General features: G+C 36.2%; 1 protein-coding gene across 1 annotated transcript in view; it reads left to right on the top strand.

Annotated features, from left to right (window-relative positions):
* The window catches only part of ADGRB3 (adhesion G protein-coupled receptor B3), a 465,172-nt gene that overhangs the window by 267,227 nt on the left and 172,234 nt on the right, over positions 1 to 25,711 (top strand). Inside the window, exons 12-15 of the mRNA XM_059832344.1 lie at positions 3,159 to 3,305; positions 3,868 to 3,943; positions 11,754 to 11,856; positions 17,945 to 17,988. Coding sequence (XP_059688327.1) covers positions 3,159 to 3,305; positions 3,868 to 3,943; positions 11,754 to 11,856; positions 17,945 to 17,988 — 370 coding nt within the window. The remainder of the gene's footprint in view (positions 1 to 3,158; positions 3,306 to 3,867; positions 3,944 to 11,753; positions 11,857 to 17,944; positions 17,989 to 25,711) is intronic.

Here is a 25,711-nt window from a genome sequence, read left to right as displayed (position 1 = left end):
TTACAGTGATAACTCAAATATGGTTTTATCTGAGAGAATAAGACATGTTGTCTATGATGTATATGGGAAGTTTTATATTTTAAAGTTCCTTAATTTAAAATGACACATGTAGATTTTCTTCAACTTCTGCTTAGATCATTTTCATTTTAGTTTTTCTTTTTTGTCTCTTTTATCATCCTTTTTTTTCCACTTTACAATCTCATTCTTATTAATATTCTCGTTGACTGTTTTTCCGGTATTATACAACTTCTGTGTCTGTATAAACAAGCAAAAATACTTCTGCTACTGTGCCTGTAAATGTCCTCATCGGCTAGCATTCTGTCTCACAAATTCAGGACAAGATGTTTTGGTATGGTAACTTAAAAAAAAATGCAACTTCTGTTTTTTCCAAATGAGAAAACCAAGTGCTTGTGTGGCAATTGCAGGACTGAATCATTTGCATTCCAGTATTTGGAGCATCATTTTCTAATACAAAATGAACATAAAAAGACTAGAATAAAGTACAAAGCGAATTACATACCATTCTGTCTTATTATCTATGTATAACATTGTATAAGAAACTGATATTTGAGTTTCTGACATGTGAGTGACCCAGTACCTGAATTATACACATTCTCGTCTAAAAGGTCTGTTGATTTTCATGTTCACAATAAAGTAAATAATTATTTCATGCTGCAGATTAAAACTGAGTTAGAGAGCAGCAAAGCCACATTTCACAATGGAAATACAGCTGGTCATGCTCCAAGGTGTCATTGAAATGAGTTGTAGACTAATATTTAATATTAGCTTTTTAAAAAAATAAAATACAGTTCACAGTGGCACTGAGGAGGTGGGAACTGTTTCATGTATCTCCCTGGCCATGTTGATGGACTGAACTAGTTGCCTGCAGTCAGATTCCATTAAATTATCTTATACCTTCCAACTTCAGTGCCGTGTTGGAAATAAGTAGGCACATCTTCTTGGAATCATTCAGCAAAGTGGCTAAAGAATAACCTAATAATCTGAGTGAATCTGTAAGAGTCAGACTTTGCAGGACATGGAGCAAGCATTTTGGCATATCTCCTTCAATTATTGCTTTATGTGTTGTGTATTCTCTCTGTCTATGCGAAGATCAAAAATCTCCAGATGTTAGAGTTGCATCTTCTGTGAAATTAAATTATGCTTATCACATATAAGCCATAAGCCAAATGTTTAGGTTTTATGTTTAGGTTTTCTGTTATTCATCACCTAAATTTTAACAAATGTTTTGGAATCTTTCTTTCTAAGTAGGCTTAGGTACCATGATGAATGGTCCTATTTAAAATACAGAGTTATACAGAGTCCAAAGAGGTACTATCCTAGACCCTCACCATTTGTCCAGTCCTAAAGTGGTTTTCTGTTTTGCAGGGTGAATTCCATTGAATAACATTGATTTCCTATTTCAATAAAGGGAACTGTCATCTGAAAGGAGAATGAAATATTAAGGCTTTACTAGCTAATTAGATAGGTAGATACACAGATAAATACTGTGCAAATAAACCCGCCAATATTGTCTTATACAGGCTGTATTTAATTTTGAAAACTAAATAACTGTGTGTTTAATTTTATTTATGTGGAAAATAAAATAAAACTATTTTTAGATTTTAAGAAACATGGAAAAAGTCCATTTTTACGATGTTAATATATTCTGTATAACCATTGATTGCATGTGAAAACATGCAATCCATTTTATGCCCCAGTAATTCTGAAACACCTGAACTCTTCTCCCTCCAAACACCACCTAAAATTCACAAGACTAAACATCCCTTTAGGGCTTGGAATGTGTTTGCCAATTTCAGCCCAGAGGGGACCGTAACTAGCGTTATAAAGCCTGTAATGGAAAGCCTGAAATAACCTCAAGTACCACCTCACTAATGTGATTCTATAATACATAACCAGTCTAATTTGAAACTAAGAGTCAGTTATCAAGGAATACATTTGTAGAGTTAATATTGTTAACCTCTTAATTTTCCTCATGTTTTGGATTTGAATTACAGTTTCCTTTCAAATAAAATCCGCTGATGAGACACCTAATGGTTTTCTAGTTTAATTTTGCTGTTCTGATTGCTTTTACAGCTGTCCCCCATTGTCTTTATAGTTAACCCCCTTGCAGAATCCTTGCAGTGAAATCGTTATGCAGATCAAAGCATAGTCCTGATGTCCGAACTCTTCCAACTACATTAGCCTCTTCATAAATTGATTAGGAAGAGCATTGCACAGGAAATGGCTATCAACATGGCTTACATTAAGCATGGAGCTAGCACTCCAAATGTGTTGTTTGTCATCTCTCTGAGTGTACGTAAACACTTGCAGCCCTGTCAGTTCCTTAAAAGTAGTTTGAGTCTTGCTAGACACTGACAGTGTTGCCATGGAGTCATACTTAGCTTTCACAGCAAAGCTGAAACTGCTTTCCAGATAATAGTTGAGTTAGAACACAAAGAGAAAATGAAAATGAGTAAACAAAATTCCAAACGGCCTATTATTAGATTTGATACCGATTTCTTTTGCCTTTCTATATCTGTTACAGATATAATAGTGATGTTGTTTGGGGGGTTGGGGTTTTTTTAGAAGGAAAAAATATAATTAAGAACTCCTAATGGGGATTATTCTTTCAAGGAAAAGAAATCAAGTGCTATATCTCATTATTCTCATTTGTGTGGAAACAATGAGGTCTTTTAATATGTGAATCTCCTTAATGGGTCTATCTTGAAATTTTGCCTGTATAGGGGATAAAAGCTCAGTTACTGCTTCATTAGCCTGCATCTAGCAGTTATGTTTCCCCAAGCAATTTGCACCGTCTTCTTCCTTTCATTGTTATATTTGATCATTTTAGAATTTGCTCTGAAGACACACGATGTCCTTATGTGTGAATTTCAGGGTATAATCCAGTACATTCAATAATCCCTGTTAAGAAACTTCATCAGAATCTGGCTGACAAATGGTATGATCAATGCCACGCAATTAGTCTGTAGTAGAACTGCATAATAAACAGAAAGTTACACTTTCTGTGCCAGTTAATGTCCTATAAATTCCTGCTTTAGCTGAAATGCATTATTAAACATTTTTGTTATTGCTGTACTGTTATCATCATATGATGCTTTATATCAAATTTTATTTAATTTTGTGATTTCTCTTACTAGTGGCTAGCATTCAGAAGCTTCCTGCTGCATCTGTTTTAACCGACATCAATTTCCCCATGAAAGGAAGAAAAGGAATGGTTGATTGGGCACGAAACTCAGAAGACAGGGTGGTCATTCCAAAAAATATCTTCACCCCTATGTCAACAGGTAAAGAAGCATATCAGCATGTTAATTTTGTGTTAGCTTTAACAAGGAAACTCAGAATCTTTGTCTCATAGGACCACTGTATGATATAGAAGCGGTTATTTTATCCATCTTCAAAAGAAATCCAGTACCCGCAGCTTATCCCAGAGGGAAATGATGGGGCTTAATTTCAGCATCTTGAACAAAAAGTGCTACAGAAGTCTTAGACATTATTTTCTACACCGAAGAGCCAATGCTTAGTTATTGTGCATGGGATTGTACCTGTGGTGGCATGAGGTGACCTGAAGTGCAGCTCTGCTGAACCCCCTGAAGCTGCTCCACTCCAAGAGACTGGGCTATTACAACAGGTCACCTAACTTTTACCAAAAGGTGCTCAACAGACAAATTACCCTGTCTTCAGATGCATTTACAAATACTGTTGCAGTATTAGAGAATTTAGTCACTAGGCATTAAACTTCAAGGACAGTCTTTGAGGGTACTTAATTATAAAGGTAAATGAAGTAGCATGGATGTCAGTACACAATGATGGAAAGTTTAAAAATCTTTTTTTCCTTACTTTTTTCAGAACTAGATGAATCAACTGTATTTGTGCTTGGAGCAGTGCTATACAAAAATTTAGAACTCATTTTGCCCACTTTGAGGTAAGAAATATCATAAATACAATATGAATTAGACTATTTCAGGATCATAACTACACTACCTGCCAGGATAAAAGCAGACAACCAAGACTGGTTGCATACTGTTATTGTTGGATTTGTTTTCCTGTTATTTAAAATATATATGTGTATATTTGTCTTTCCTTCATGCTTAGTCATTTTTATGATGGAAATAGCCTTTTTATCAAATTGGCTTAATTTATATTTTATGTACTTTATATTAAGCTTAATTACAGAAATGTTTGATTAGAAGTATGGACACTGATGTACATTAATTCTCAGGCCACTTACACTTGTGCTTCAAACTACTGCTTGTCCAGTTAGTACAACTGATGTAGTAATGACATCATAACCTGATGTACTAAGGTTGTCTGCTCTACTTCTACAGAAGTCTTTAGTAATGGTTTTCCAAGTACTTTTTCAGTGCAAGTTGTATTCAGAAGGGACAGCAGAACTATAGAGAGGATCCATTTTAGAAACAAGACATGCATGTGCCTGAACAGCTGTGGTATGTCAGTTATGAGGGCCATACACATTCATAAAGAAATAGGAGGGTTTCTTGTTTCACTTTTTCCTTTCTGTACTTGATAACAGACAATTTGGAAATAAACATTTCCCCCGCTCTTCTCAAATTACTGGTTAAGATCATTTCATGGTCCATTAATAGTATCTTATTTCACATGATCCTGTGCACCATTGGTCTACTAATGTCCTTTTACAGTAAAAGAAATGGGTGCAGATTGTGTCACAATAGCTGCCAATGAATGCTCAATAATTGGAAAGGATAGTAATTAGGAAGACACCAGATAACCTTTCCCTACTCTATTTAACCAAAACTTCAGGATTTGAAACAAAAGATGGAAAAACAACAGGTTTTTGCCAAAATCCATTTGAAAACAAAAAAGTCGTGGTCCTAAGAAAAAAAAAAAGCACTTCCCAGGAAAGTTGCAATGTGCTGTGCAATGAATAGCTGCAATGTTGGGGACAGAAATCTCTCTGAGGTGGAGTGCAATTCAAACAGTGATGTCCTGGAAGGACACCTGAAAGCCTGGGGAATGCTGGTAAGAGCCGGCTATGCTTAAGGCATGGTATAAGTGACAGCTCATCCATTTCTGAAATGTCACTAAGCACTTTCCATTTGTTGTGCCAGTTCCTGAAATTAGCCAGGAAGGAAGAGATGTTTTTGAGAAGTATTTTTTCTTCTCTTCTCCCATGTTCAAAGAAATGGAGCCAAATGGCTACTGGAGTCAGTCCTTTTTGGCAGACCTTAGAGACAATCTGCCAATCCTAGGAACGTGTCAAGGTGGCCATGTACATTTCAGACCTTTATATTCTAAACCACAATCTATGGTTATGCCTTTTCAGCTCTCATAGGTCAATAGTTTTAATTTACGGAAAACAAATGTGAACCTTGAATGCTGTATATTTGCTTATATGAAAAGCTTTTCAGGGCTTTTATTTCATCCATTAGAAAAGTGAGATTTATAGGCCTTACTAGATTTTCCCTAGAATCAATAGCATCCCAAGTAGCAAGCATAGGGGCAAAATAGGGACATAAAAGTACAGCAACTTAAGTACTATGGAATATGAGAAAGTGCATCTCAGTTCCCAAAGTTTTTGCTTTTATCTGTTCCACTTTCAGCTGGCTACTGATTTACACAGCAAATTTGACCATTTCTCCATACAATTCACTTCATAGAGAGGTTTTGCGAACTTCTAAAGCAAAATGATCTAATAATCTTTGTATATCTATTCATAAACGAAGTCTTTAGAAATTCAAATACGAAGATATCCCACTTTGTCTCTGAACATGTTCAGTATTATTTGAATCCAATTCTCAACTGCCCAAGAAAAGGAAACAAGCACTATTACTTTCTCCTATGTATGTGAATAAAGAATAAAGGTCATTATTAATCTGTGATATAAAAATATGACACATATTCCCCGGTACCTCTAGTGTCTTCTTTGTCGGAATACAGTGCCTTTGTACTTCTCTGCACTTCTTTAATATTCATTATGAAGTTATACAGTTTTACTGAAACTTTTACAGTTACATCTCTTACCTCATCAGGAAGTGTATCACACTACATTTCTTTGCCCATGGCAGTCATATTCAAAATTTGATCTCATGACCTTAAAATAGTACCTCAAAAGTGGCACAGTTTCAAACTGCTTTCATAGAATCATAGAATCATTGAACTGTTTGGGTTGGAAGGGACCTTCAAAGATCATCTAGTCCACCCCCCCCGCCATGGGCAGGGACATCTTCCACTAGATCAGGTTGCTCAAAGCCCCATCCAACAGTGACCTTGAACACTTCCAGTGATGGGGCATCCACAGCTTCTCTGAGCAACCTATTCCAGTGTCTCACCACCCTCATTCAGTTTAAACCATTGCGCCTTGTCCTGTCACTACAGGCCTTGGTAAAAAGTCTCTCTGTCTTTCTCATAAGCCCCCTTTAAATATTGAAAACCTGCAATATGGTCTTCCCAGAGCCTTATCTTCTCCAGGCTGAACAACCCCAACTCTCTCAGCCTTTCTTCATAAGAGAGATGTTCCCGCTCTTTGAACACCATTGTGGCCCTCCTCTGGCCATGCTTTAACAGGTCCATGGTTTTTTTTGTACTGGGGACCCCACAGCTGGATGCAGTACTCCAGGTGGGGTCTCACAAGAGCAGAGTAGAGCGGGAGAATCCCCTCCCTCAACCTGCTGGCCACGCTTCTTTTGATGCAGCCCAGGATATGGTTGGCTTTCTGGACTGCAAGCACACATTGCCAGCTCATGCACAATTTTTCATCCACCAGTATCCCTAAGTCCTTCTCTACAGGGCTACTCTCATTCCCTTCATCCCCCAGCCTGTATTGATACCGGGGATTGCTTCAACTGAGGTGCAGAACCTTGCACTTGAGCTTATTGAACTTCATGAAGTTCACACGGGCCCACATCTCAAGCCTGTCAAGGTCCCTCTGGATGGCATCCCTTCCCTTAAGTGAATCAACTGCACCACCGAGTTTGGTGTCATCCGCAAACTTGCTGAGGGTGCACTCAATCCCACTGTCTATGTCATTGATGAAGATATTAAATACTATTGAATGCATTTTGATGCATTCAAACTGTTTTAATGTTCATTCAGATGTAATTCTGAATTGGAAAAAAAGCTGCAACTGTGGTTAGTGCTGAATTTTTTGAGCTATTATACTCTTTGCAAAAATTAGAACTGCAACGCAGGTTTTAAAGGAATCTTTATTATGGGGTGGTTTATCATTTTATAGTTGTTCAGGTCCATGAATGAGGTGAAGGTTTCCGAACATCCCACTGCATTTGAAAAAAGTTTATTTTTGTTTGCTTATATTTTGCAATTAAAAACTATCATCTTATGTGGGCTTATATTAATTACTATTTGTACTAATTATATTTAACTGTAATAAGCATTATCGTGCTAACCATTTTAGTGCTGAACATAGTGAAATGCCTCAGCACAATAGCATTGTGTATGAAGCAGACACTGTAAAATGTGAAGGGAGGTAACATCATCTAGGTTTTTTTTACCTAGAAGTGTGGTAGCTACACACAATGTATAAATCTAAAAATCCTTCTGGATAAGGATCCTATGTGATGCTGTTCTAAATAAAAAGACAGTGGACAAAATATGTTAATGGTGGGAATAAAGATAAACAAAACAATAACCCAAGGTAAAATAAGTGAAATGGGCTTGTGTTTGAGTTCAAAGGCCACATCATTTACACCTTGACAACCTGGTAAAAAACATGATTTCTACTGGCTGCAGTTAAATATCCAGAAAGCTTTACCGCTTCCCATGAGATTTCAGTCCCTGGCTTTACAGGAATTAGGGTGAGAGTAGAGTAAATATTTGAGTGTATAACACCTGTTTTTTGTAGTTGTCAGAAGAACAAAGGTTACAGTTAGTAATATCAGCACTAAAAGGTACGCAAGCTTCTGCATCATCACAAGGAATGTCTTTGTTTAACATAAACAAACAAATAAATCTCAGTATATCTTTAGGGAAAATCTTTCAAAGCACCTAACCACAGAATCCCCATCTGGTACACCACAGGTGTTCTGTGAGTAAAATGAGGATTTCATTATCTAGGACAGCCTATACAATGTATTTCACAAAGTCCAAAATTAGAATCATAGAATCATAGAATCGTTAGCTGCATTTTACCATATGGACTTGATTTTTCTTGTTTTTACTGGCATAGAGTCTGTTAAAAGTAAGTCTTGTAAACACAGTGTGAGATGAGAACTTGGCGATTACATTACAATAGAACTTTTTGGACAATGTGTTTAATCCTAGTGATGCATGCATATTATTCAAAGAATTTTGCCAGGACTGTTTAAACAAAAGGTTAGGGAAAAGTACTTTATTTTTCCTTATAAAAACAGAATCATTTTCTTTTTCCATGCACAAGTAAATAAACTTCATCTGATGCTATTTCCTAATATACTTTGCCGCATTGCATTGTTCTTGTAACATCATAGGGATTTTTTTAAATCATATATTGAAATATTGAATATTTTGAGCACTATAAACTGAATTTTATTTCCATAGCTCTTGCATTCCTGAGCATGTTTATGTTATTGTTAGGTTCACAGAATATTGATTCTCAGTATAATACTCATCTAAAAGATGTTATACATAATTCCTCCCCGGGGGACTCCAAAGAAACGCATTGCATATTGCCATACTGTAAGACAGTTTTTAACTTTTCCTTTGACAAATAAGAACAAATAAAGAATCAATGATTTTGCTGTAGCAAGCTTTTTTTCCCGTCACTTAAATAACCGCCATACTTTTCCTGTTATAATTTCCTGCACTGAAATGTTCTCGTTCCCCATTTGAAACATCATTCCTACCCCCATCCTTTGGGTGCTGTACAGCCAAAAAGGCCCTTAAATTTCCTTAGGTCAGCTTTGTTAGACTGAGGACAGAGTGCCTCAGGCAAGCTTTTACTGCATAGCTTACTGGTGTAGCATCCATAATTTTTCTGTAATGTATACAACATTTGCACATTGAACTATAACTTCGTTTGTGATATCTTGAGATAGCAGCATGCCTTATTCATAAGTTCATTTTTCTTGAGCAACATAGAGTCACTCTAAAAATAAAACCTGAATTTCATATCACATAGAATCAACATGTATACTCTTATATAAAAGAATACCCTGAAAATGTATACACAGATAGAAAAAGAGCTTAGTAAAATAACTCTATTTTATCAATATTGTCATTAATTCAGATTGGAAAAGACACTAGGACAGCAGCTCTGGAAACTCTGAGCCTTTACTCAGTCAAACTTTGTTATCTTGAATCTTCAAGGATTTATTCAACCGTAGTTCCCAAGGAATTTATATATTTTTTGAGTAATTGATTACAAAATTTGACCCTGATATGCATTTTTCTAGACAGTCAGCAGAGCACCATCCTGTACAAGTTCATTTCTCTTAAATGTAAATTTTAGAGGTTTTTTGATGAAGCAGAAAGAGATAATGGTGAAGTCACTCTCCACCTGTCATAAAAAATCTGTAAGATAATGCACTTGCCCAGGAAGTGTGAGATAGGTCATTCCCATTCCATGTCATTCCCAATATGACATGGACTGAAACTCATATATTCCACCTCCTGGGACGTTTTGTAAAAGCTGATTACTTAAATTCCTGAATAAATGTTCTCAGCACTAAGCTGTTGTGTAAAAAATTATCTTCAACAAAGATATCAATGGCACAGCACCAGTGGTTTTGAGGGAAATTCTTGTGACTATAATGCTTTGAGCTTTAATTTAGTGGCATCTTAATGTGTTATGTGAGTTTAGAATATACTTGCCACATTGCATTCTTCCAGGGACTATCTGAACAGTTAAACATGAGATATGCAACTCAGCCCAAACAGGACAGCAATGAGTGATGCAGATTTCATTTCACAGCGATATAGCCAGCTACATTTATTTTCTGGTGAAACAGTCTGCACTTGAGAACGTAAGTGGACTGGTAGGGTTTTAATGAGACTGAGGCAAAATTGATGTACTGAGGTTACCATTCAGGCACCATAAGTGCTCTTTTGGATCTCACCCTAGTACCATCAGGACTGTACCAAAATTAAATACAGCAAGGAAACATTTCTCAGTCACAAAGACTGACTGTGATCAAGTATCAGTATTTACATTAGCTTCTGTGAATTTCCAAAATGGACAAAATCTTTTAATAGCTAGTAAGCTCTATTTCCACCTGTCATGATCTGTTAAAGAAATCAGTTTTATATTTATTTGGAGTTTGGTTTGGGTTTTTTAAAGTTATGCCTTACTTGGGAACTTTTATAAATATTCAGTTACTGTATGTACAGTACAGTACCATCATTAATTCCCCTCTACAGAACACGCTGAAAGTTTGCCAAACATTAAAGTTAGTCTGATAGAGAGATATGTTTTTGTCAACAACGTGTGAGACTTTAAAGTGTGACCGAAGGGAAGAAATAGGAATTAAGCAAAATAGAAAGCCACTTCCATTATATTTCCATTATATGATTTAGCTGAGTAAAATTGACTGGAATTCACACCTTGCTCCAGAAGAATAATTTCATTCCTTGTGCTGAGTAAAGTGCCTGCTAAGTTAAGTTTCTACTGCTGTAGCCATGGCAATTCCTGTTTCAATGATCCAGCAAAATGGAATCCTCTCCTAAATACCATTTCTCTAGAGAAAATAAGCAATTAAACAACAACAACAGCAAAAGAATATTCACACTGTCTATTATAAATACATATAAACTGCCCAGTTTCTTCTTTGATAACATCTACCTGTGAATATGTCTTTCTGTGAAGTTTTATGTTTGTTTATGTGCAATTAGCAGAAGATGTTGAAAGCAGCATTACATACAAAGGAAATGCTGTAATGATCATCAGAAACAGTCAGGATGATAACTGATGGTTGTTCTAAGCCTGACGGGGTCATAAGAAGCAAGGATCTCAGACATGAACATCAAGTCAACATGTCTTTACGCCTGTATTAGCATAACCTTGGCAATACTAGGTCTGTCCTAGAAAGGTAGCTACAAAACATAGTGATCCATGTTTTACATGAAAAGAGAGCTTGATGATGAACTAGAGAAATTAACAGAAAAGCATTATTTTGAGTAATCTGGTACAATAACATAAGACCAAATCTAATCTCACATATATGAGAAAAAATTGATTGGTTTTTGTGGGATTTCAGTCAGGGCATTACTATGCATTATATTTTTTTAAATATTTAGATGATGAAGTTGCCCACTCGTATACCAAATGCAATGATTTTTCAAAAATTGGAAACAGGTAAGTTTTTTTCACAAGCACAGAATCAACAGAAGTGTACAATCTCCCATTGCACTCATCCATCATCACAATTTTACAGTTAACAGTCAGAAAAAAGTCCACCACAGCACTTCAGAAGAAAAATTACTCTCTCTCATAAAACATAGCTAGTGGGTCTACGTTAGGAGAAGCGAATAATATGGATTCAAACATTGACAGAATGTTTGTGTCATCAATGCACACTTCTAATTAGTAAATCATACTTTAAGGAATGGCACTTCTGCCACCATTGTTGCTCTTCAGTCTTTAATGTGTCACGTATTGTTGGTAACGAGTGAATGTTTTCACCACAATAGATTTTCTCCCTGAATATGTGTCAACTAAAGTCATGGAAAATGCCCATGAAATACTTCTTTAAATGTAATATCAGAAGCCACATTTAACCTCATACTAAATTAAATCTTTCATTTTTACATGGTTTTTTTTCCAGGAACTTTACTGTTGTCAATTCAAAAATCATCGTTGTTACTATACGACCTGAACCCAAAACTACGGATTCTTTCCTGGAGATAGAACTAGCCCATCTGTCTAATGTAAGTACAAGGATAGCTGATATAGTCATCCAAGAGTATTTATCACAGAATCGCAGAATCACTAAGGTTGGAAAAGACCTGTAAGATCATCAACTCCAACCATCAACCAACACCACCATGCCCACTAAACCATGTCCCACAATGCCACATCCACATGTTCCTTAAACACCTCCGCTGATGGTGACTCCACCACTTCCCTGGGCAGCCTGTTCCAGTGTTTCACTCCCATCATATGACTCCCGTCATATGAGAGAAAGAAGTGGGGTTGTTTTAAATAGCAGGTAATAAACCCCAGTTTAACTGCTAAAACTTAAGTCCAGAAACAATCTAACATACTTTGAAGGAAATGTGTACTTGTTTCATGCATGTGTATATGCAAAACAAAATTAGCTATTGTTGTGTGAGTTTTGAGGTTTTCATTTAAACAGGTATTTCTACCGAAAACTCTCCATTAACTGCTTTGATGGATACAACTGAAAATGCAGTATTGTGCTGAATGCTTAACCTTTTTTTCCCTGCATAGGTCATAGAGCTACAGAGTTCTTCAGGCCTTTTCCTTTTTTCTTTCATTATTTTATACACAAAAGCCAGGTTTTACCTAACCTGTTGTAGCAGACTTTGAAAAAAATGCCCTGGTTCCAATTTAGCTTATAATTCTAATACTTGTTTGAGATTTTTTGTGCAATTATTTTTAATTCTGTACTTTTCAGCCTGTAGTTTCACATTAAAAATGTTTTAAATCTGAAAAAAAGAGATTCTATGTCTAAGTATACAAAAAATACTAACAGTTTTTCTTTCTGCTGTCAGCAATCTACCAGCAGCCTCAGGGAGAATAAAATATACCTTTTGTGGGAAATTTTTGTCATGTACAATATTGGGGAAATAATGTTAAATAACAAGAATGGGAGTAATTTATGTGAAGGCATGACATATAAACTCTCTCTGTTTATGTTACTAAGAGTTTACTTTAAATAAAGTCATAAAGAGGCAATTAGAAGAGACATAGTTACTAGAGCTTTAGTAAAGAGTATTGTTATGCAAAAGACTGTAAAGCTGTGATTTTTTGTTATAAACAGTTGCCCAAGTGGTCATATAGGTACAATTCAGCTGGAGGAGTTCCAAATATTTCAGTCAGTAGCAAATTTGGATTAGTGTCTCTAGGCAAAGATATGAAAAAAACTCTTTGAACTCTAGATCTTTGATTTACATTTTATTCAAGATTAGAAGAAACTGACTATTTTGCCACCAATGGTCATTATGACCCAGCATTCAGTTCCCAGAAAAATGATATTGCAAAGAACTTTTCAGTGAAATTTACTGCAAAGTCAAGCAGAAAAAAAGAAAGGAATAGAGGAACATAAACTGAGCTGTCATCGTGCCTTTCAGTAAGATTAGCAGTTTATTGATGAATTGTGGAGATTTGGGTGTTTATGGTTCTCTGTTTCTATTTAATTTTAAGATGGTTTAGGGTGGGTAGGTTTGGGGTTTTGTTTCATTTTGGTTTTTTTCCAACTTAAGTTACATCATCTATATTAAGAGAAAATATCAGTCTTTAACATAACTTTTTTTCCTGTCATAAATTTAACTAAAAATGTAATAGAGTATCTGCTGAAGTAGACAACAAATTAATTCTATATATCAGGGGAAAAAACCCACCTTTGAAATAAAATACTTGTTTTGGTCTTACTAAGATCACTTTTCCTAAAAAGTTTGTGGTATTTCTTAATGCTAGATTTTAATTTCCATCATTTTAACAATGATTATGGGGCTACTTACATGAGTTGTAGATAAGGAATATTGGAGTATGACTTCTATATTTTGAAATTGGAATTACTACTTGCAGAAGTGTGGGGTAGCAGGTAGGAAAAAAACTGGTCACTTATGCTAGACAAGAAATTAATTTTTTTAAAAAAAATTAATACTAGTAAGCAATGTGTGAACATTGCAAATACTTATAAGCCAAATAAAAGCTATTAAAACCAGCACAGCATAAGCAAGGTTAGAGTAACAAAGGTTGAACTGCTGTCCCCACAAGCTGAAATTGTAGAAAATTCTTAGAGAGGGATTTTTTTAATCTTTTTTTTTTTTTTTTAAATCCATCCCTTTGAGTAATTTACAGAACAAGTTTTTGCCAAGTTTCAAAATCTTGGAAATAAAATGAAACTTCATTGTTACAAAAGGTCAGTTTAGAGACACTGTCACCTTGCTTTGTCAACCTTTCAGTAACAGAATATTAATAAGTGTTGTAGTAGCTCGTGTCTTGACAAGGCAAAAAGACAATAACCTTGCCACTAGATAGCAGAGCTAATATTTTTTTCCTTTGGCTCAATTTTTGTCCTATAATTTAATCCACAGAAGAATCAAGTGCTTGGAACAAATTTCTAGTCCTTAAATTGGACTTATATACATCATACATGTATATAGGATCTCTATCCAGCTAAATGTAAGAGTTGGATGGGCAGATACAATGACAAAATATTGCTCTAGAAAGTCTGGGAATGGGAACCAGTTTTACATTTTTAATGTCTTTAAATGTTTGGTGATTTTTATGTTCGAGGCTTAGCCTCCATAATGGGACTTTGGTTTAAAGAACCAAGGCTATAGATGCACAGAAATATTATTTTGTGGGTTTGGGTGTTTCTTGCCTTCAGACTGAATCTAATTCTAATCTTCTTTGCTATAATTTTCTCAGCTGAAAACAAGAATTTATTTAATTGTAAATATTACCATAGAACAAGTTTATATGACACATATAGAAAGATAAAAGTAGTATTAATGTATCTTTAGCATTTGAACATTATATATTAATGACTTGCAGGTTAATCTTGATGTCAATTAAATAGATTAATTATTAAACAGAAATTAAAATACAGACATTCTGTTTCATCTGATTTTTTTTGAATGGCTCCTCATGTTGTTATTTTTGTTCTTTTCAAACCTCTGTTCTTCAAATGTTGTTTTTTATTCACAACAGTTTGTTTCCAAATTAATTTAATGACTAATTTTTATGCAACCTCTAGGGCATGCCTACTAGGAGTATACCCAGACATTTGTTCTTTTACTTCCCCATCCACTGACTAAATTCAGTAGATAAGAGATTACAAAAAAGATGGACAAATGTGATCATTTAATAAGAGTTAACATGTTTAATTCAAATTAGCCTTTAAATATTCATTTATTCACCATCGCTTCATTTTATATCAAAATTAGCCACTTTATTAATAAAACCAGACAATTATTTTGTGGAGGAAGTGTAAATTACAATTACACGTGCTGTTCAGTATATAGCATGGTATTTGGATTTGCCGACAAATTAAAATGTAATAGACAGTTGACCACAGTGAGAATGTGGGTTGCAATGCATTATTTAGAGAACATGGTATTTGGTCTTATGCACTGTGAACATGTTCATGAATGTGATCACATTTTTCCAGTAGTTGACTAAAGAGACACTGAAATCATCTTTTAAAAACTGCACAACTCAAACAAAATCCCATTTGTTCCAGAGAGAATATGAACTCTCACCTTCTGACAGCACAGAAGTTTACTCCAGGGACACTAAAGTAACGAGCCAGCGGTAGTGTAGGACATCAAGCTTTCAATGAGGCTGAAAACCCTGGCTACAAAGCACAGTTGGCATTGTGCTGCATAGCTGTCAAAGTTGCCAATCACATCTCGAAAGTTCAGTTTTATATGCCAGACAGAGATATATATACATACACACTCACACACATATGTCTATTTTTGAGATATCCAAGTCCTGTACTGTAGTGTATAAATCAATACTGCAACAGTCGTAAACATTAATGGACACAGTAGCTGCTTCCTTAGCTGCAGCTAAGTAATTAACTGGCAAGAGCTGTGATGAAAGATCGCTGCCCTCACAGAGAGTGATGGCTGTTTGAGGTAGCTCAACGACAGCAGTGTGAGGACACACTGACAGGAGGCCAGACCCAGAAAGACTGTGAAAAAGGGAGCAACAGGTTAAGGGCGAAGAAGAAAATAGGAAGACGGGCTTCTTGTGGTCCTTGCAGTGCTTGAAGGGTGTTTGATTAGGATATCAAAAGAGGAAGAAGTTCTGAAAGGCTGCTGTGCTCTTGTGAGCTGCCATGCCTGGCAGAGCAAACCCTCACACAAGACCTTCTTAAGGAATAGGAGTAATATTTATCCTGCTTTCCATGTCTGCTTAATCTCTCATTAGTGACTGCAATGACCAAACATAGTCTTTTTTTTTTTTTTATTTGAATACATTTCAAAGAGCGTGAAGCATGTGATCTGACAGCAGCAGTTTTATTGTGTCTCAGCTTTCTGCAAAGGCTTTTATTTCCCTCTATTTTGTAGATTTTTTTTATAATGGCCATTTTTTCTGAAAATGTTTTTGTATTCTTTCTATTTGCACTGTGGGAATAGCGAGCATAAACTATATGATACCTGCTGCTAGGAAAGACAGGTCTCAGATCTCAGATATGCAATGTCTTACTGCAATTCAACTATAGGAGTACTTTTTTAATATGCATATCGCTATATCAGATTGCAAGTAGAATTTCTTCACCCAGTCTTAGGACCCCAGTTAATACTCTTTATAAAATAAAATTCTAAAAAAAGGTTAATTCTGCACCATCATTCCATTGTTCTTAATTCTTACTCTTCTGTATCCTCTTTTATCAATGTATCCGAAAGCTTTTGGCTAATGATGCAGGACCTGGTCTCTGAATCTCAACGGTCTTGTTATCCAGTGCTTTGTCCTGTACCCTCTTCCCTTTCCTCTTCTTTATATTATAAATACTTCAGGGAATGCAACATCCTTTATTTATGTTTGTATAGTGCTATGTTAATATAAAGTGCCATAAGTATATGTTGGTTTTAAATATTTATACTTATAAAATCTAATGCCGTCAGCAAAATACTGAAGTAGAGGATCAAAATTTTCCTAAATGCCTCTCTCATAAGCACCTTCAGCATCTTTTTTATCTTTGACAAAGAGGTGGGTGGAAGAATTTAAATATTTCATAGATTTTTACTTCACAGGCTGCCATGTTTTTTCTATAAATAAAACACTTTTCAGAATGAAATATCAAGGTGTGTTTTGTCTATATGAAACTATCTTTATATCTACTGCACCAATACTTCATGAGAGAACTAGACTAATGTTGACATAAGAAAATAGCGTATTCCACCTGTTTCTTCAAATCACTTGTGATTTTGTTAAAAATATATTTTTATTCTGTATTTTATATCTGATTTATTTATGTAGTTCTGACTTCTGGGAATATCCAAAGTTTATGACTAACAGGAACACAGTTTTGCAGTTTTTAGCCAGTTAAGTACTTCTAAGTCAATCTGAGTTCTGATAAAGGAAGATTTACAAGGTTTGGGACAAAACTTGGATTTTAATTCTGTCTCAACTCTTCCTAGGCAGCAAAATAAACATGAGTAATAATAAAGACATTTCAATTTCCCAAAACATTACCCACTGTTTAATGATGTGTGATAAACCCAGATTCCCATCCTGTTCTAAATCAAATCAAAAATCTTCCACTGACTTCGAAGAGGATGGAGCTGGGATGGTAAAGCTCAAGAGCAAAAAATATTTTGAGAAAAAAACCTCTGCTGATTTAGGACATAATTGACAAAAGGACTTGGGTATTGAATGTGGGGTCATCTGAAATCCCAGCCTCCAGAAATTTTGCCCAACATACGCTTAAAATTTTTAAAAGCACTACTGTTTTTGACATCCAAGTTCCTGAGGAGCCTAAAGTTCTGCTTCTAAACACAGAAATGTTCAGTCAAATCGAGTCTCTTAACAGCCTTTTATCTCATATTTCAATTCTACTAGGATATACCAAATAGGCGACTTTATGCTTACCTTATCTAAGAGAGAGAATACAGCAAATACTCTGCTTTGAGGTTCAAGTGCTTTTTAAATAGTCCATAAGAATTAACCTTAAGCTTTTGCAGTTTCAGTGGCACCAATTCATCAGAGTATAAGTGTGATCTTGTAGGAGGAGGCCCAAATAAATGTTTAGGTCAAGCATGACATATTTTTTTGTATGCCAGTAACTAATAGGTTTGTTTGTTTTCTTCTTAGGGTACATTGAATCCCTACTGTGTGCTGTGGGATGATTCGAGAACGTAAGTGACAAATGTTTGCTTCTATCGCTGTGGCTTAAACATTACAAAGTACCTAACAGTATTTAAATAGTTGATCAGTAAACGGGTTGGTACGAGGGCAGGGAAAATGAATGTTTCACAAAGTGGAAGTACTGGATTCTCCATTCACTTGGCTTCCTTTCTGCATCTATGTAAATTGAAAAAATACAGTATCTCACCAGGAAGAGCTTACTCACATAGTAATTTTAATCTACTTTTTCAAGATTAAAATGAGGATGTCTAAGAACTGTGTAGTTCCTTGATGGTAGTTGCTGGGCAACAAGCGAGTGGGTAAACGACCAGACAGATGATTAAGGAAGGCGCCCATTTCTGTTACTGCAGGGAGAAATATCATTTTCAAGTGTGATAACCACAGCAATCTTCATTTTAGCTGGTGCAAATTTTCGTTTTAGTTTAGTAAAATAATGACTGTGTACTAAATAGCGAAAGCTGGCTAGCAGTCTTCTGGTACTTTTTTCAGTGTGTGTCCCTTCTATAGCAAAACAAAAGATGTCACTGTAAAGAAGTAGAGCAGTAAAATCAGTGTGGTTTAAAAAGAATTCCAAGTTGATGCAGTTGTAATTTGCTGCATTGATCTTTCACAGTAAATCTCCCATTAAAGTCAGGGTGAACTTTGCCTAAATACAGATTTAAGTGTTTCAAGAAGGATCCCTATGTGATTGCCATATGAATTTTTTTAAAGATGATGATGTACTTGTCCAGGTATATTATGTATGTCTTATACTACAGACTCATCTACAGTGTTAGAAATTGTATGCCTGTGATTTTGTGAGTGCTTTTATCCTTAAGCCTGGGGTTTACATCAGTACATTGATGGCTGAGAAACAACATTATAGTATAGAAATGAGAAACTTTGGATATGATACTAGAAATCATTCTAAATACAAGTAGTACCATGGTCTATGCCTCTATGAAAGAATCATAATGCAGTTATTTGCCAGCAACATCGTAATGTTCCATTTCTGTAAAATGTGTGGAGTAAAGTACATGAAAGACTTGATATTATGTTATGTGCACATGGAATGCAAAACACTTGGAACATGTTCTTTGTTTCCTCTTCACAATGTTTTGCTTACACAGTAGTAGTACAGTGCTTTATTTACCATTTTTTACATGCATTACTTTAAGCACTGTGCATTTAGAGCACATGCTCTGATTTCACTGCTCCAATCCAGAATAGCAAAGACATATTTGCATGGAATTAGACTATAAAAAAAAAGCATGCTGTGGATTTAGCAATGCGATTAAAAGATTTCATGCAGGTATTCGGGATGAATGTGTGAAGCAATCACAAACAAATGTATTTTGTGCTTGCCACTTGTTTTGCATGCACTGTTTAGTGCTATATATAAGTACTGGTTTCAGTATGTTTCAGAATCTGGATGGAAAAGTGAACTTTTGAGACATCTAACATTTACATAAAGCTTACACAAAATAGTCTGAGGTTTTGAGGGAGAAACACATGCTTTTGTATTCTGAAGGGTAACTTTTCTAGTCATATTATTTAATAGTAACTATTGAAGATGTTAAAACATTTTAAGATTCAGGGTATTCTTGGTGATTTATCAGTTTTGAAAAGCAACATGAGACATCAAATATTCACAGTAAGATATGATGTATCAGTAATTTCTGCATGGACACCATTGTCATTTGTTTTACACACGTATGTGTGTCATTTTATGAGAATGTTATGTTATATCTTACCCAAGTGTATAATAGCAAGAGCAAAATTCTACTTTTTTCCCCCATCCCTTAGGAAAAGGTCCCTAATGTTAGCTGTGGGAGTATTAGTTGATTCATAATTTTATCTTTGTAATGCTGTTTCTTTTTGTTTTGGAGCATGTTATTTGTATTTACTCAGGAATACTTCAGGATTTGTATTCTGACACTGTGAGTTTTAAATTATCGTGAAAGTTCAGTAATGCTGAATTGGTTCCTATCATTTTACATCTTAATAAATAAATATGTAGAGGACTATACAATTGGTTAGGTACCCATGATTATGTTGGGTTCTTGGTGGCTTGTTTTACTTTTATGTTTTCCATTTTTTTCTAAGTCTCAGGAATTAGCTACTCTCAGCAGCAGACAACTGGATTTGATGGATTAATAGCCTCATCCACATTGCAAATCCTACAGAGCTGTGCTGTGCTCAAGTCCTTCCAAACTGGGTAATTTTTGCATAACCAGGATTTGGCAAGCATTTTGGAATAAATCCAACAGAAAGTAGCCCACTTTTAGTTGAAGGTGCTTAACTAATCAGTGGTCTGTGCTGAGACGGGTGTTTTAAATTAAGTGCTTTTCAGAAGAAAACTGTGTTTGCTTTTATCATCAGCATACAGCCAGCAGTAACCTCTAATGGGTTTTGTGACCTTTTTAGCCACTTCTCCCACATCTTTATCTGCATGCATTGCAAGTTCTCATTTGGTAAATGATACTTCCTCCACTGATTTTGTCAGTTTAATACTACAACAGCAGGGGAAGCTTTGTCTAGCTGGGTTTTGGGCATGCTTCTCAGGAGATTGATCAGTGATTAACAGTTCCCTGACACCCATCCTTGAAGAAAGTTCTGGATCTGTGAGCTGTTTAATCACATCAGATCATGAAACCTATCCTACTGCCATTGCTATCTTTGACAATTTGGTCATCCTAACTTTGGCAAAAGCAGTTTTAATACATTCTTTCTATGAGGTTCGGTGATTCTTCCCTGTGATGATATTTTATAAGGTTTTCCATTTATTAAGCTGGCAGGCTTGTGCCCTCTCCATAGGCAGCTAGTCAAATGTGTGTACAATATTGAGACAATGCAACTAAAGAATAAAATATTATGTCATATATTATAAAGGATAAACTCAAATCCAATAATTCAGCATTTTATTTCAGTTGATTCTCCCAAAATATAGAGCACATCTGTCTGTGTTGGTTGAAACTAGGCTGTTTATGAGTTCTGGTGCTTCCTTTGACATTTCGAGCTTCCCTACATGAAGCTGGTAGCATCAATGGTACGAAAGTGGTGATTTTTTCCCCCCTCAGAAATCTGACTGATATCTTTGTCCTTTCATTTCTGAAAATGTATTCTAAATGTTGCCTTCAGTAAAGTCTTAGGATACTGAATGCTTCTCCTTTCAGTGCATGGGAAAATGTGTGGAATATTTGTAATGGACATTCTGAGGAGAAACAATTTAGTTCCTTAAACCAACCAAACAAAAACTCAAAAAAGAGTTGTATCTTTTCTGCTTTGCATTGTCTGTCATGAACAAACTATCCCTGCTGTCAGGAACTGTTTGTGCTACATTGATTCCAGTGTCTTAGTCCACAAAGAGAAAGAGAAAAAGTTGGTCAGGTACTAGGTCTGACTTTCCCACCCCACAGAAGTGATTTTAAGGATTTTAAGATTAAACCAAACTTCCGGAAGTTTTTCTCCTGTCCCTCCTACCTTTCTGGAAAGAAAAAGAAGGGAGAGGGAGACAGCAGAGATGGTCAACCAGCAAGTAATTCAATGGTTAGAGTATTTACTTGGGGGACCTCAGGGACCAGCCCTTCCACTTTTTCTTTACAGAAGTTACTTGAAACACACTTTTCAGCCTCACAGGAGCAGCCCATGCCCACTGAGCTGTCAGCTCCTCTGGAGCATGTTACTCACAGCATGTGCTACTGGAACTCTGCCATATTATTTAGGAAAATATTCATGGGTTGGGGAGCTGATTCCCAGCACCTCTATATTTAATTTTACCACTCTTTTCATGTGTTTGTCACTATGCCACACCTAAATCTTAGCCATATCACTGTCAGTGTTTTTTTCCTAGTGCTGTTTTTCTTTATATAAGTCTGGGCAAGGCTGTGTAAGCCTGGGGCATCAAAGAATCCTTATATGCATGCATACATTTCCATTTTAAAAATGCCATTTACTGTGGCAGTTTTGTAGGCTGGCTGAACAGTTCCCTTGAACTTTGTTGCCTTCTCTGATGCTTATATCTGTGATAGGTGCCATAACAGACAGTCTGTATGGACCTCTAGGATCCATGCAACTTTGGCCTGACAAAGTTAGTCACTCATCTTAGTGGATCCAGCCCCTGGACTCGTGAACCAGGGTGCAGAATTCAAAACACAGTAAGAGGCTGGAAGCTAGGTGCCACAGTACTGAGCATCGTGTGTACCACCTTCATATGCAACCCTCAGCTAACACCATCACGATGAGGGCATGGAAGATGGGGTGGACATGGTAAGTCACTGGAAGGAGGTGACATCACAGAATCACAGAATCACAGAATCACTGACTCACAATGGTTGGAAAAGACCTGTAAGATCATCAAGTCCAACCATCAACTAACACCACCATGCCCATTAAACTATGTCCCACAATGCCTCGTCCACACGTTCCTTGAACACCTCCAGTGAGGGTGACTCCACCACTTCCCTGGGCAGCTTATTCCAGTGTCTCACCACTCTCTCAGTAAAGAAATTTTTCCTAATATCCAGTCTAAACCTCCCCTGGCGCAACTTGAGGCCATTTCCTCTTGTCCTGTGGCTAGTCATTTGGAAGAAGAGGCCAACACCCACCTCTCTGCAACCCCCTTTCAGGTAGTTGTAGAGAGCGATGAGGTCTCCCCTCAGCATCCTCTTCTCCAGGCTAAACAACCCCAGTTCCTTCAGCCGCTCCTCACAAGACTTGTGCTCCAGACCCCTCACCAGCTTCATCGCCCTTCTCTGGACATGCTCCAGCACCTCAATGTCATCCGGGTAGTGAGGGGCCCAAAACTGAACACAGGATTCGAGGTGCGGCCTCATCAGCGCTGAGTACAGGGGCATGATCACCTCCCTACTCCTGCTGGCCACACTATTTCTGATACAGGCCAGGATGCCTTTGGCCTTCTTGGCCACCTGGGCACACTGCTGGCTCATCTTCAGCCGGCTGTCAATCAACACCCCATCAACACTCCCATCTCATATGGGAGTTTCAATAGTCACTGACTGATTAGAAAAACAATGCAGCTGGTGTTCGTTCTTCTAGAAATGTGTTGGACGTAATGTGGGCACATGTGCTCTCCACAGGACAGTGTCAATTGTTGCTGGCGTGCTCCACAGCTGTACGCGGTGCAACATGACATCTCACAACAGTGGATAAGGAAAGAGCTTTAGCATTCTGGGGCTCTTTTTTGCCAGTGCTGCAGACGGATGTTATAACAGTATGGCAGCCTTTTATTTGTCCATATGTGTGCTCATTGCATTTTTTGCCTGCTGAATATACAGTTGGCAGAAGTACAATGCACTCAGCTGAAATTTTTAGTACTACAAGGATTTTGACCTGGTTCAGTTTTAGTTTAGGGCAAGTGGTAGGTCTGCTCTAATTTTTTTTTCTATTGCCATACAAATTTACATTGACAGTGGTTTAGATTTTCTACCCTGAAGCTATGTGAAACTATGAATACCTACCTATATATGAGAAATGAAAAATTGTATACATTTATATAACTTCTGGATTTCACTCCAGACATGTTATAAGGGTTAAACAGACAGTTTCATTCCAGACATTAAAAAGAGGGTTAAAAAAAGTTTACAATTACTTGGTTTTAATTATCCCCTCGAGCTTTTAATTATTTTTCTCCCATTGTCCCTGGATACAATTATGGAGAAATAGTCCGTAAAAGAATTAGTTCTATGCAAATAAATAAAAGTCTACCGGTTAATTGTGATTTTCTCACAGATTTGCCTGTAGGGCAGAATGCAACTCAGCTTTAGGATATAAGCTTGCATGCATATCAGCAAAACAACTTTGCATTTTGTTGCCTTGTGATAAAATTGACAGGAAACTGTGATCTGCTTTGTCCCTCTCCTCTCCACTTTGTTTTTTAAAGCTACCATGATAGACAATTACAGTTATACTTTGTTTGGCCTAACCTTGCAAGCCTTTGAAAATATGTTCAAGACGACTCTTTACAACTCACTTCAAAATGTCTCAAGCCAATCATCAAATAATTAGAATATCCTACATCAGAATTTGCCTCTGGGAATATGACTAGTAGCCTCTCCTTACTTTACATTACTTCACAGTCATAATATTTTTGTCACCAGAAAGATATGGAGGAAATAGATTTTTCTATAAGTAGAATAAAAATTGAATGAGAGTAATTAATGTAAGTATAGTTTGGCAATATATGCCAGCTGAAGCTTTGCTTGTTCTGTCGAGTTCAGTCAGACTTGTTGGTCCAGCTTCTCAGTTAGACTTTGCTTCTTTCATATTTTTCAAGGCAGAAAATTTGCTTTCCATGTTAGCTTCTATGCCTATGTTTGTGAATGTAATGGAAGAGTTAACATTAATGAACTTATTCAAAAGATAAATGCCTCCTGGAGTACCTACTTCCGTGAATAATTTTCATAATGGAACCTGTGTAATAGCACACTACATAATCTTCTGTTTGTGGTAGTCTTGCATAAAGAATTGAAGGACTCTACAGAATCATATTCTTTTTCATTAAAACAATATGGAATGAACAACCTGATCCAAACTCCCTTGCAAACAACCAAAAGGCTTTGACTGATTTGAATCAGATCAGATCAAATGGCAAACCACCGCTCAAGTCATGCAAGACCTAAATTTAAAAATTTTAAAATTTACAAACTGCTAAAATTATACTGTAATGCAGGAGAACTTAGTTCTGAAATATGTAGGTATTGTACGATGTAAAATAGAGTGTCTTTATGTGGAAAAAGAGTCAGATGAAAATTTTCTTTGCTTAAGTCATATACAAAATGAATCAGTATATATGGGAGGAATTTATAATTTAGTTCTTTTTTATAACACTGCTCTTCACTAACACCTACATGGCCATGAACAGAGCTTACATGGCCTGCTGAGATTTATAGCAAAAAAAGGAAGTCAAATTAATTCTTGCTAATAAGTTCACTTTCTTTTTAATCTTTACTGAGTGATTAATCAACTCCATTTGTTGAGAAATCAATTGCTCTTTATTGCCTTTATGTAAATGTAGATTTTCAGAAACTAAAAATAGTGGTTTCTTGTAATATCAGGCAATTATAATTCTGAAATGTGAATAAAAAGAACTAGTGGTTCTATCTTCATAATCAAATTTAAAGATTTGAATTGGACTTTTGACAGATTTTTTAGTGTCTAATGAGGGCAGAAGATAATTAAGAAGTTTGAATAAACTTTAGAACAGAAAACAAATTGGTCATAATTTGGTTTTGTATCTATGTTTCCAGAAAAATTCATGGATGTTACCAAGTGAAATAAAATGTGATCATCATTTTCCCTAGTAATACCTCACCAAGAAATGCAGCAGATGGGATCTGTGAATCCAGTATGGTGCTGGACTTGGTCTGACTCCTGTAGGGGAAAACAGTGTTCACCGAATCCAATACAGCTTCCAAAAGTACAATATAGCACAATTACAACTGCGAAAGTTTATCAACCTTTCTCATTTATATCATGTAACTCTTAAAGTGTGTTACACCTGTAGCTTCAAAAGCAATTTAACACAAAGTTTGGTGTCATCCTCCCTGGTTTACAGATAGGGGAAACTAGGGCATAATGAAAGCAAAGCTGTTTGTTTGTCCAAGGTCACTCATCTAACCTCGGTAGAGTTAGAGTTTCACATTCCTGAGTCCTGATTGAGAATGCTCTCTAGCTGTTCTCAAAGCCTATATAATTTCCCTGCCATGATGCAGA

This window comes from Gavia stellata, chromosome 2 (genome assembly GCF_030936135.1).
Source record: "Gavia stellata isolate bGavSte3 chromosome 2, bGavSte3.hap2, whole genome shotgun sequence".
NCBI lineage: Eukaryota > Metazoa > Chordata > Aves > Gaviiformes > Gaviidae > Gavia > Gavia stellata.
This window is presented reverse-complemented; position numbering and strand designations above follow the sequence as displayed.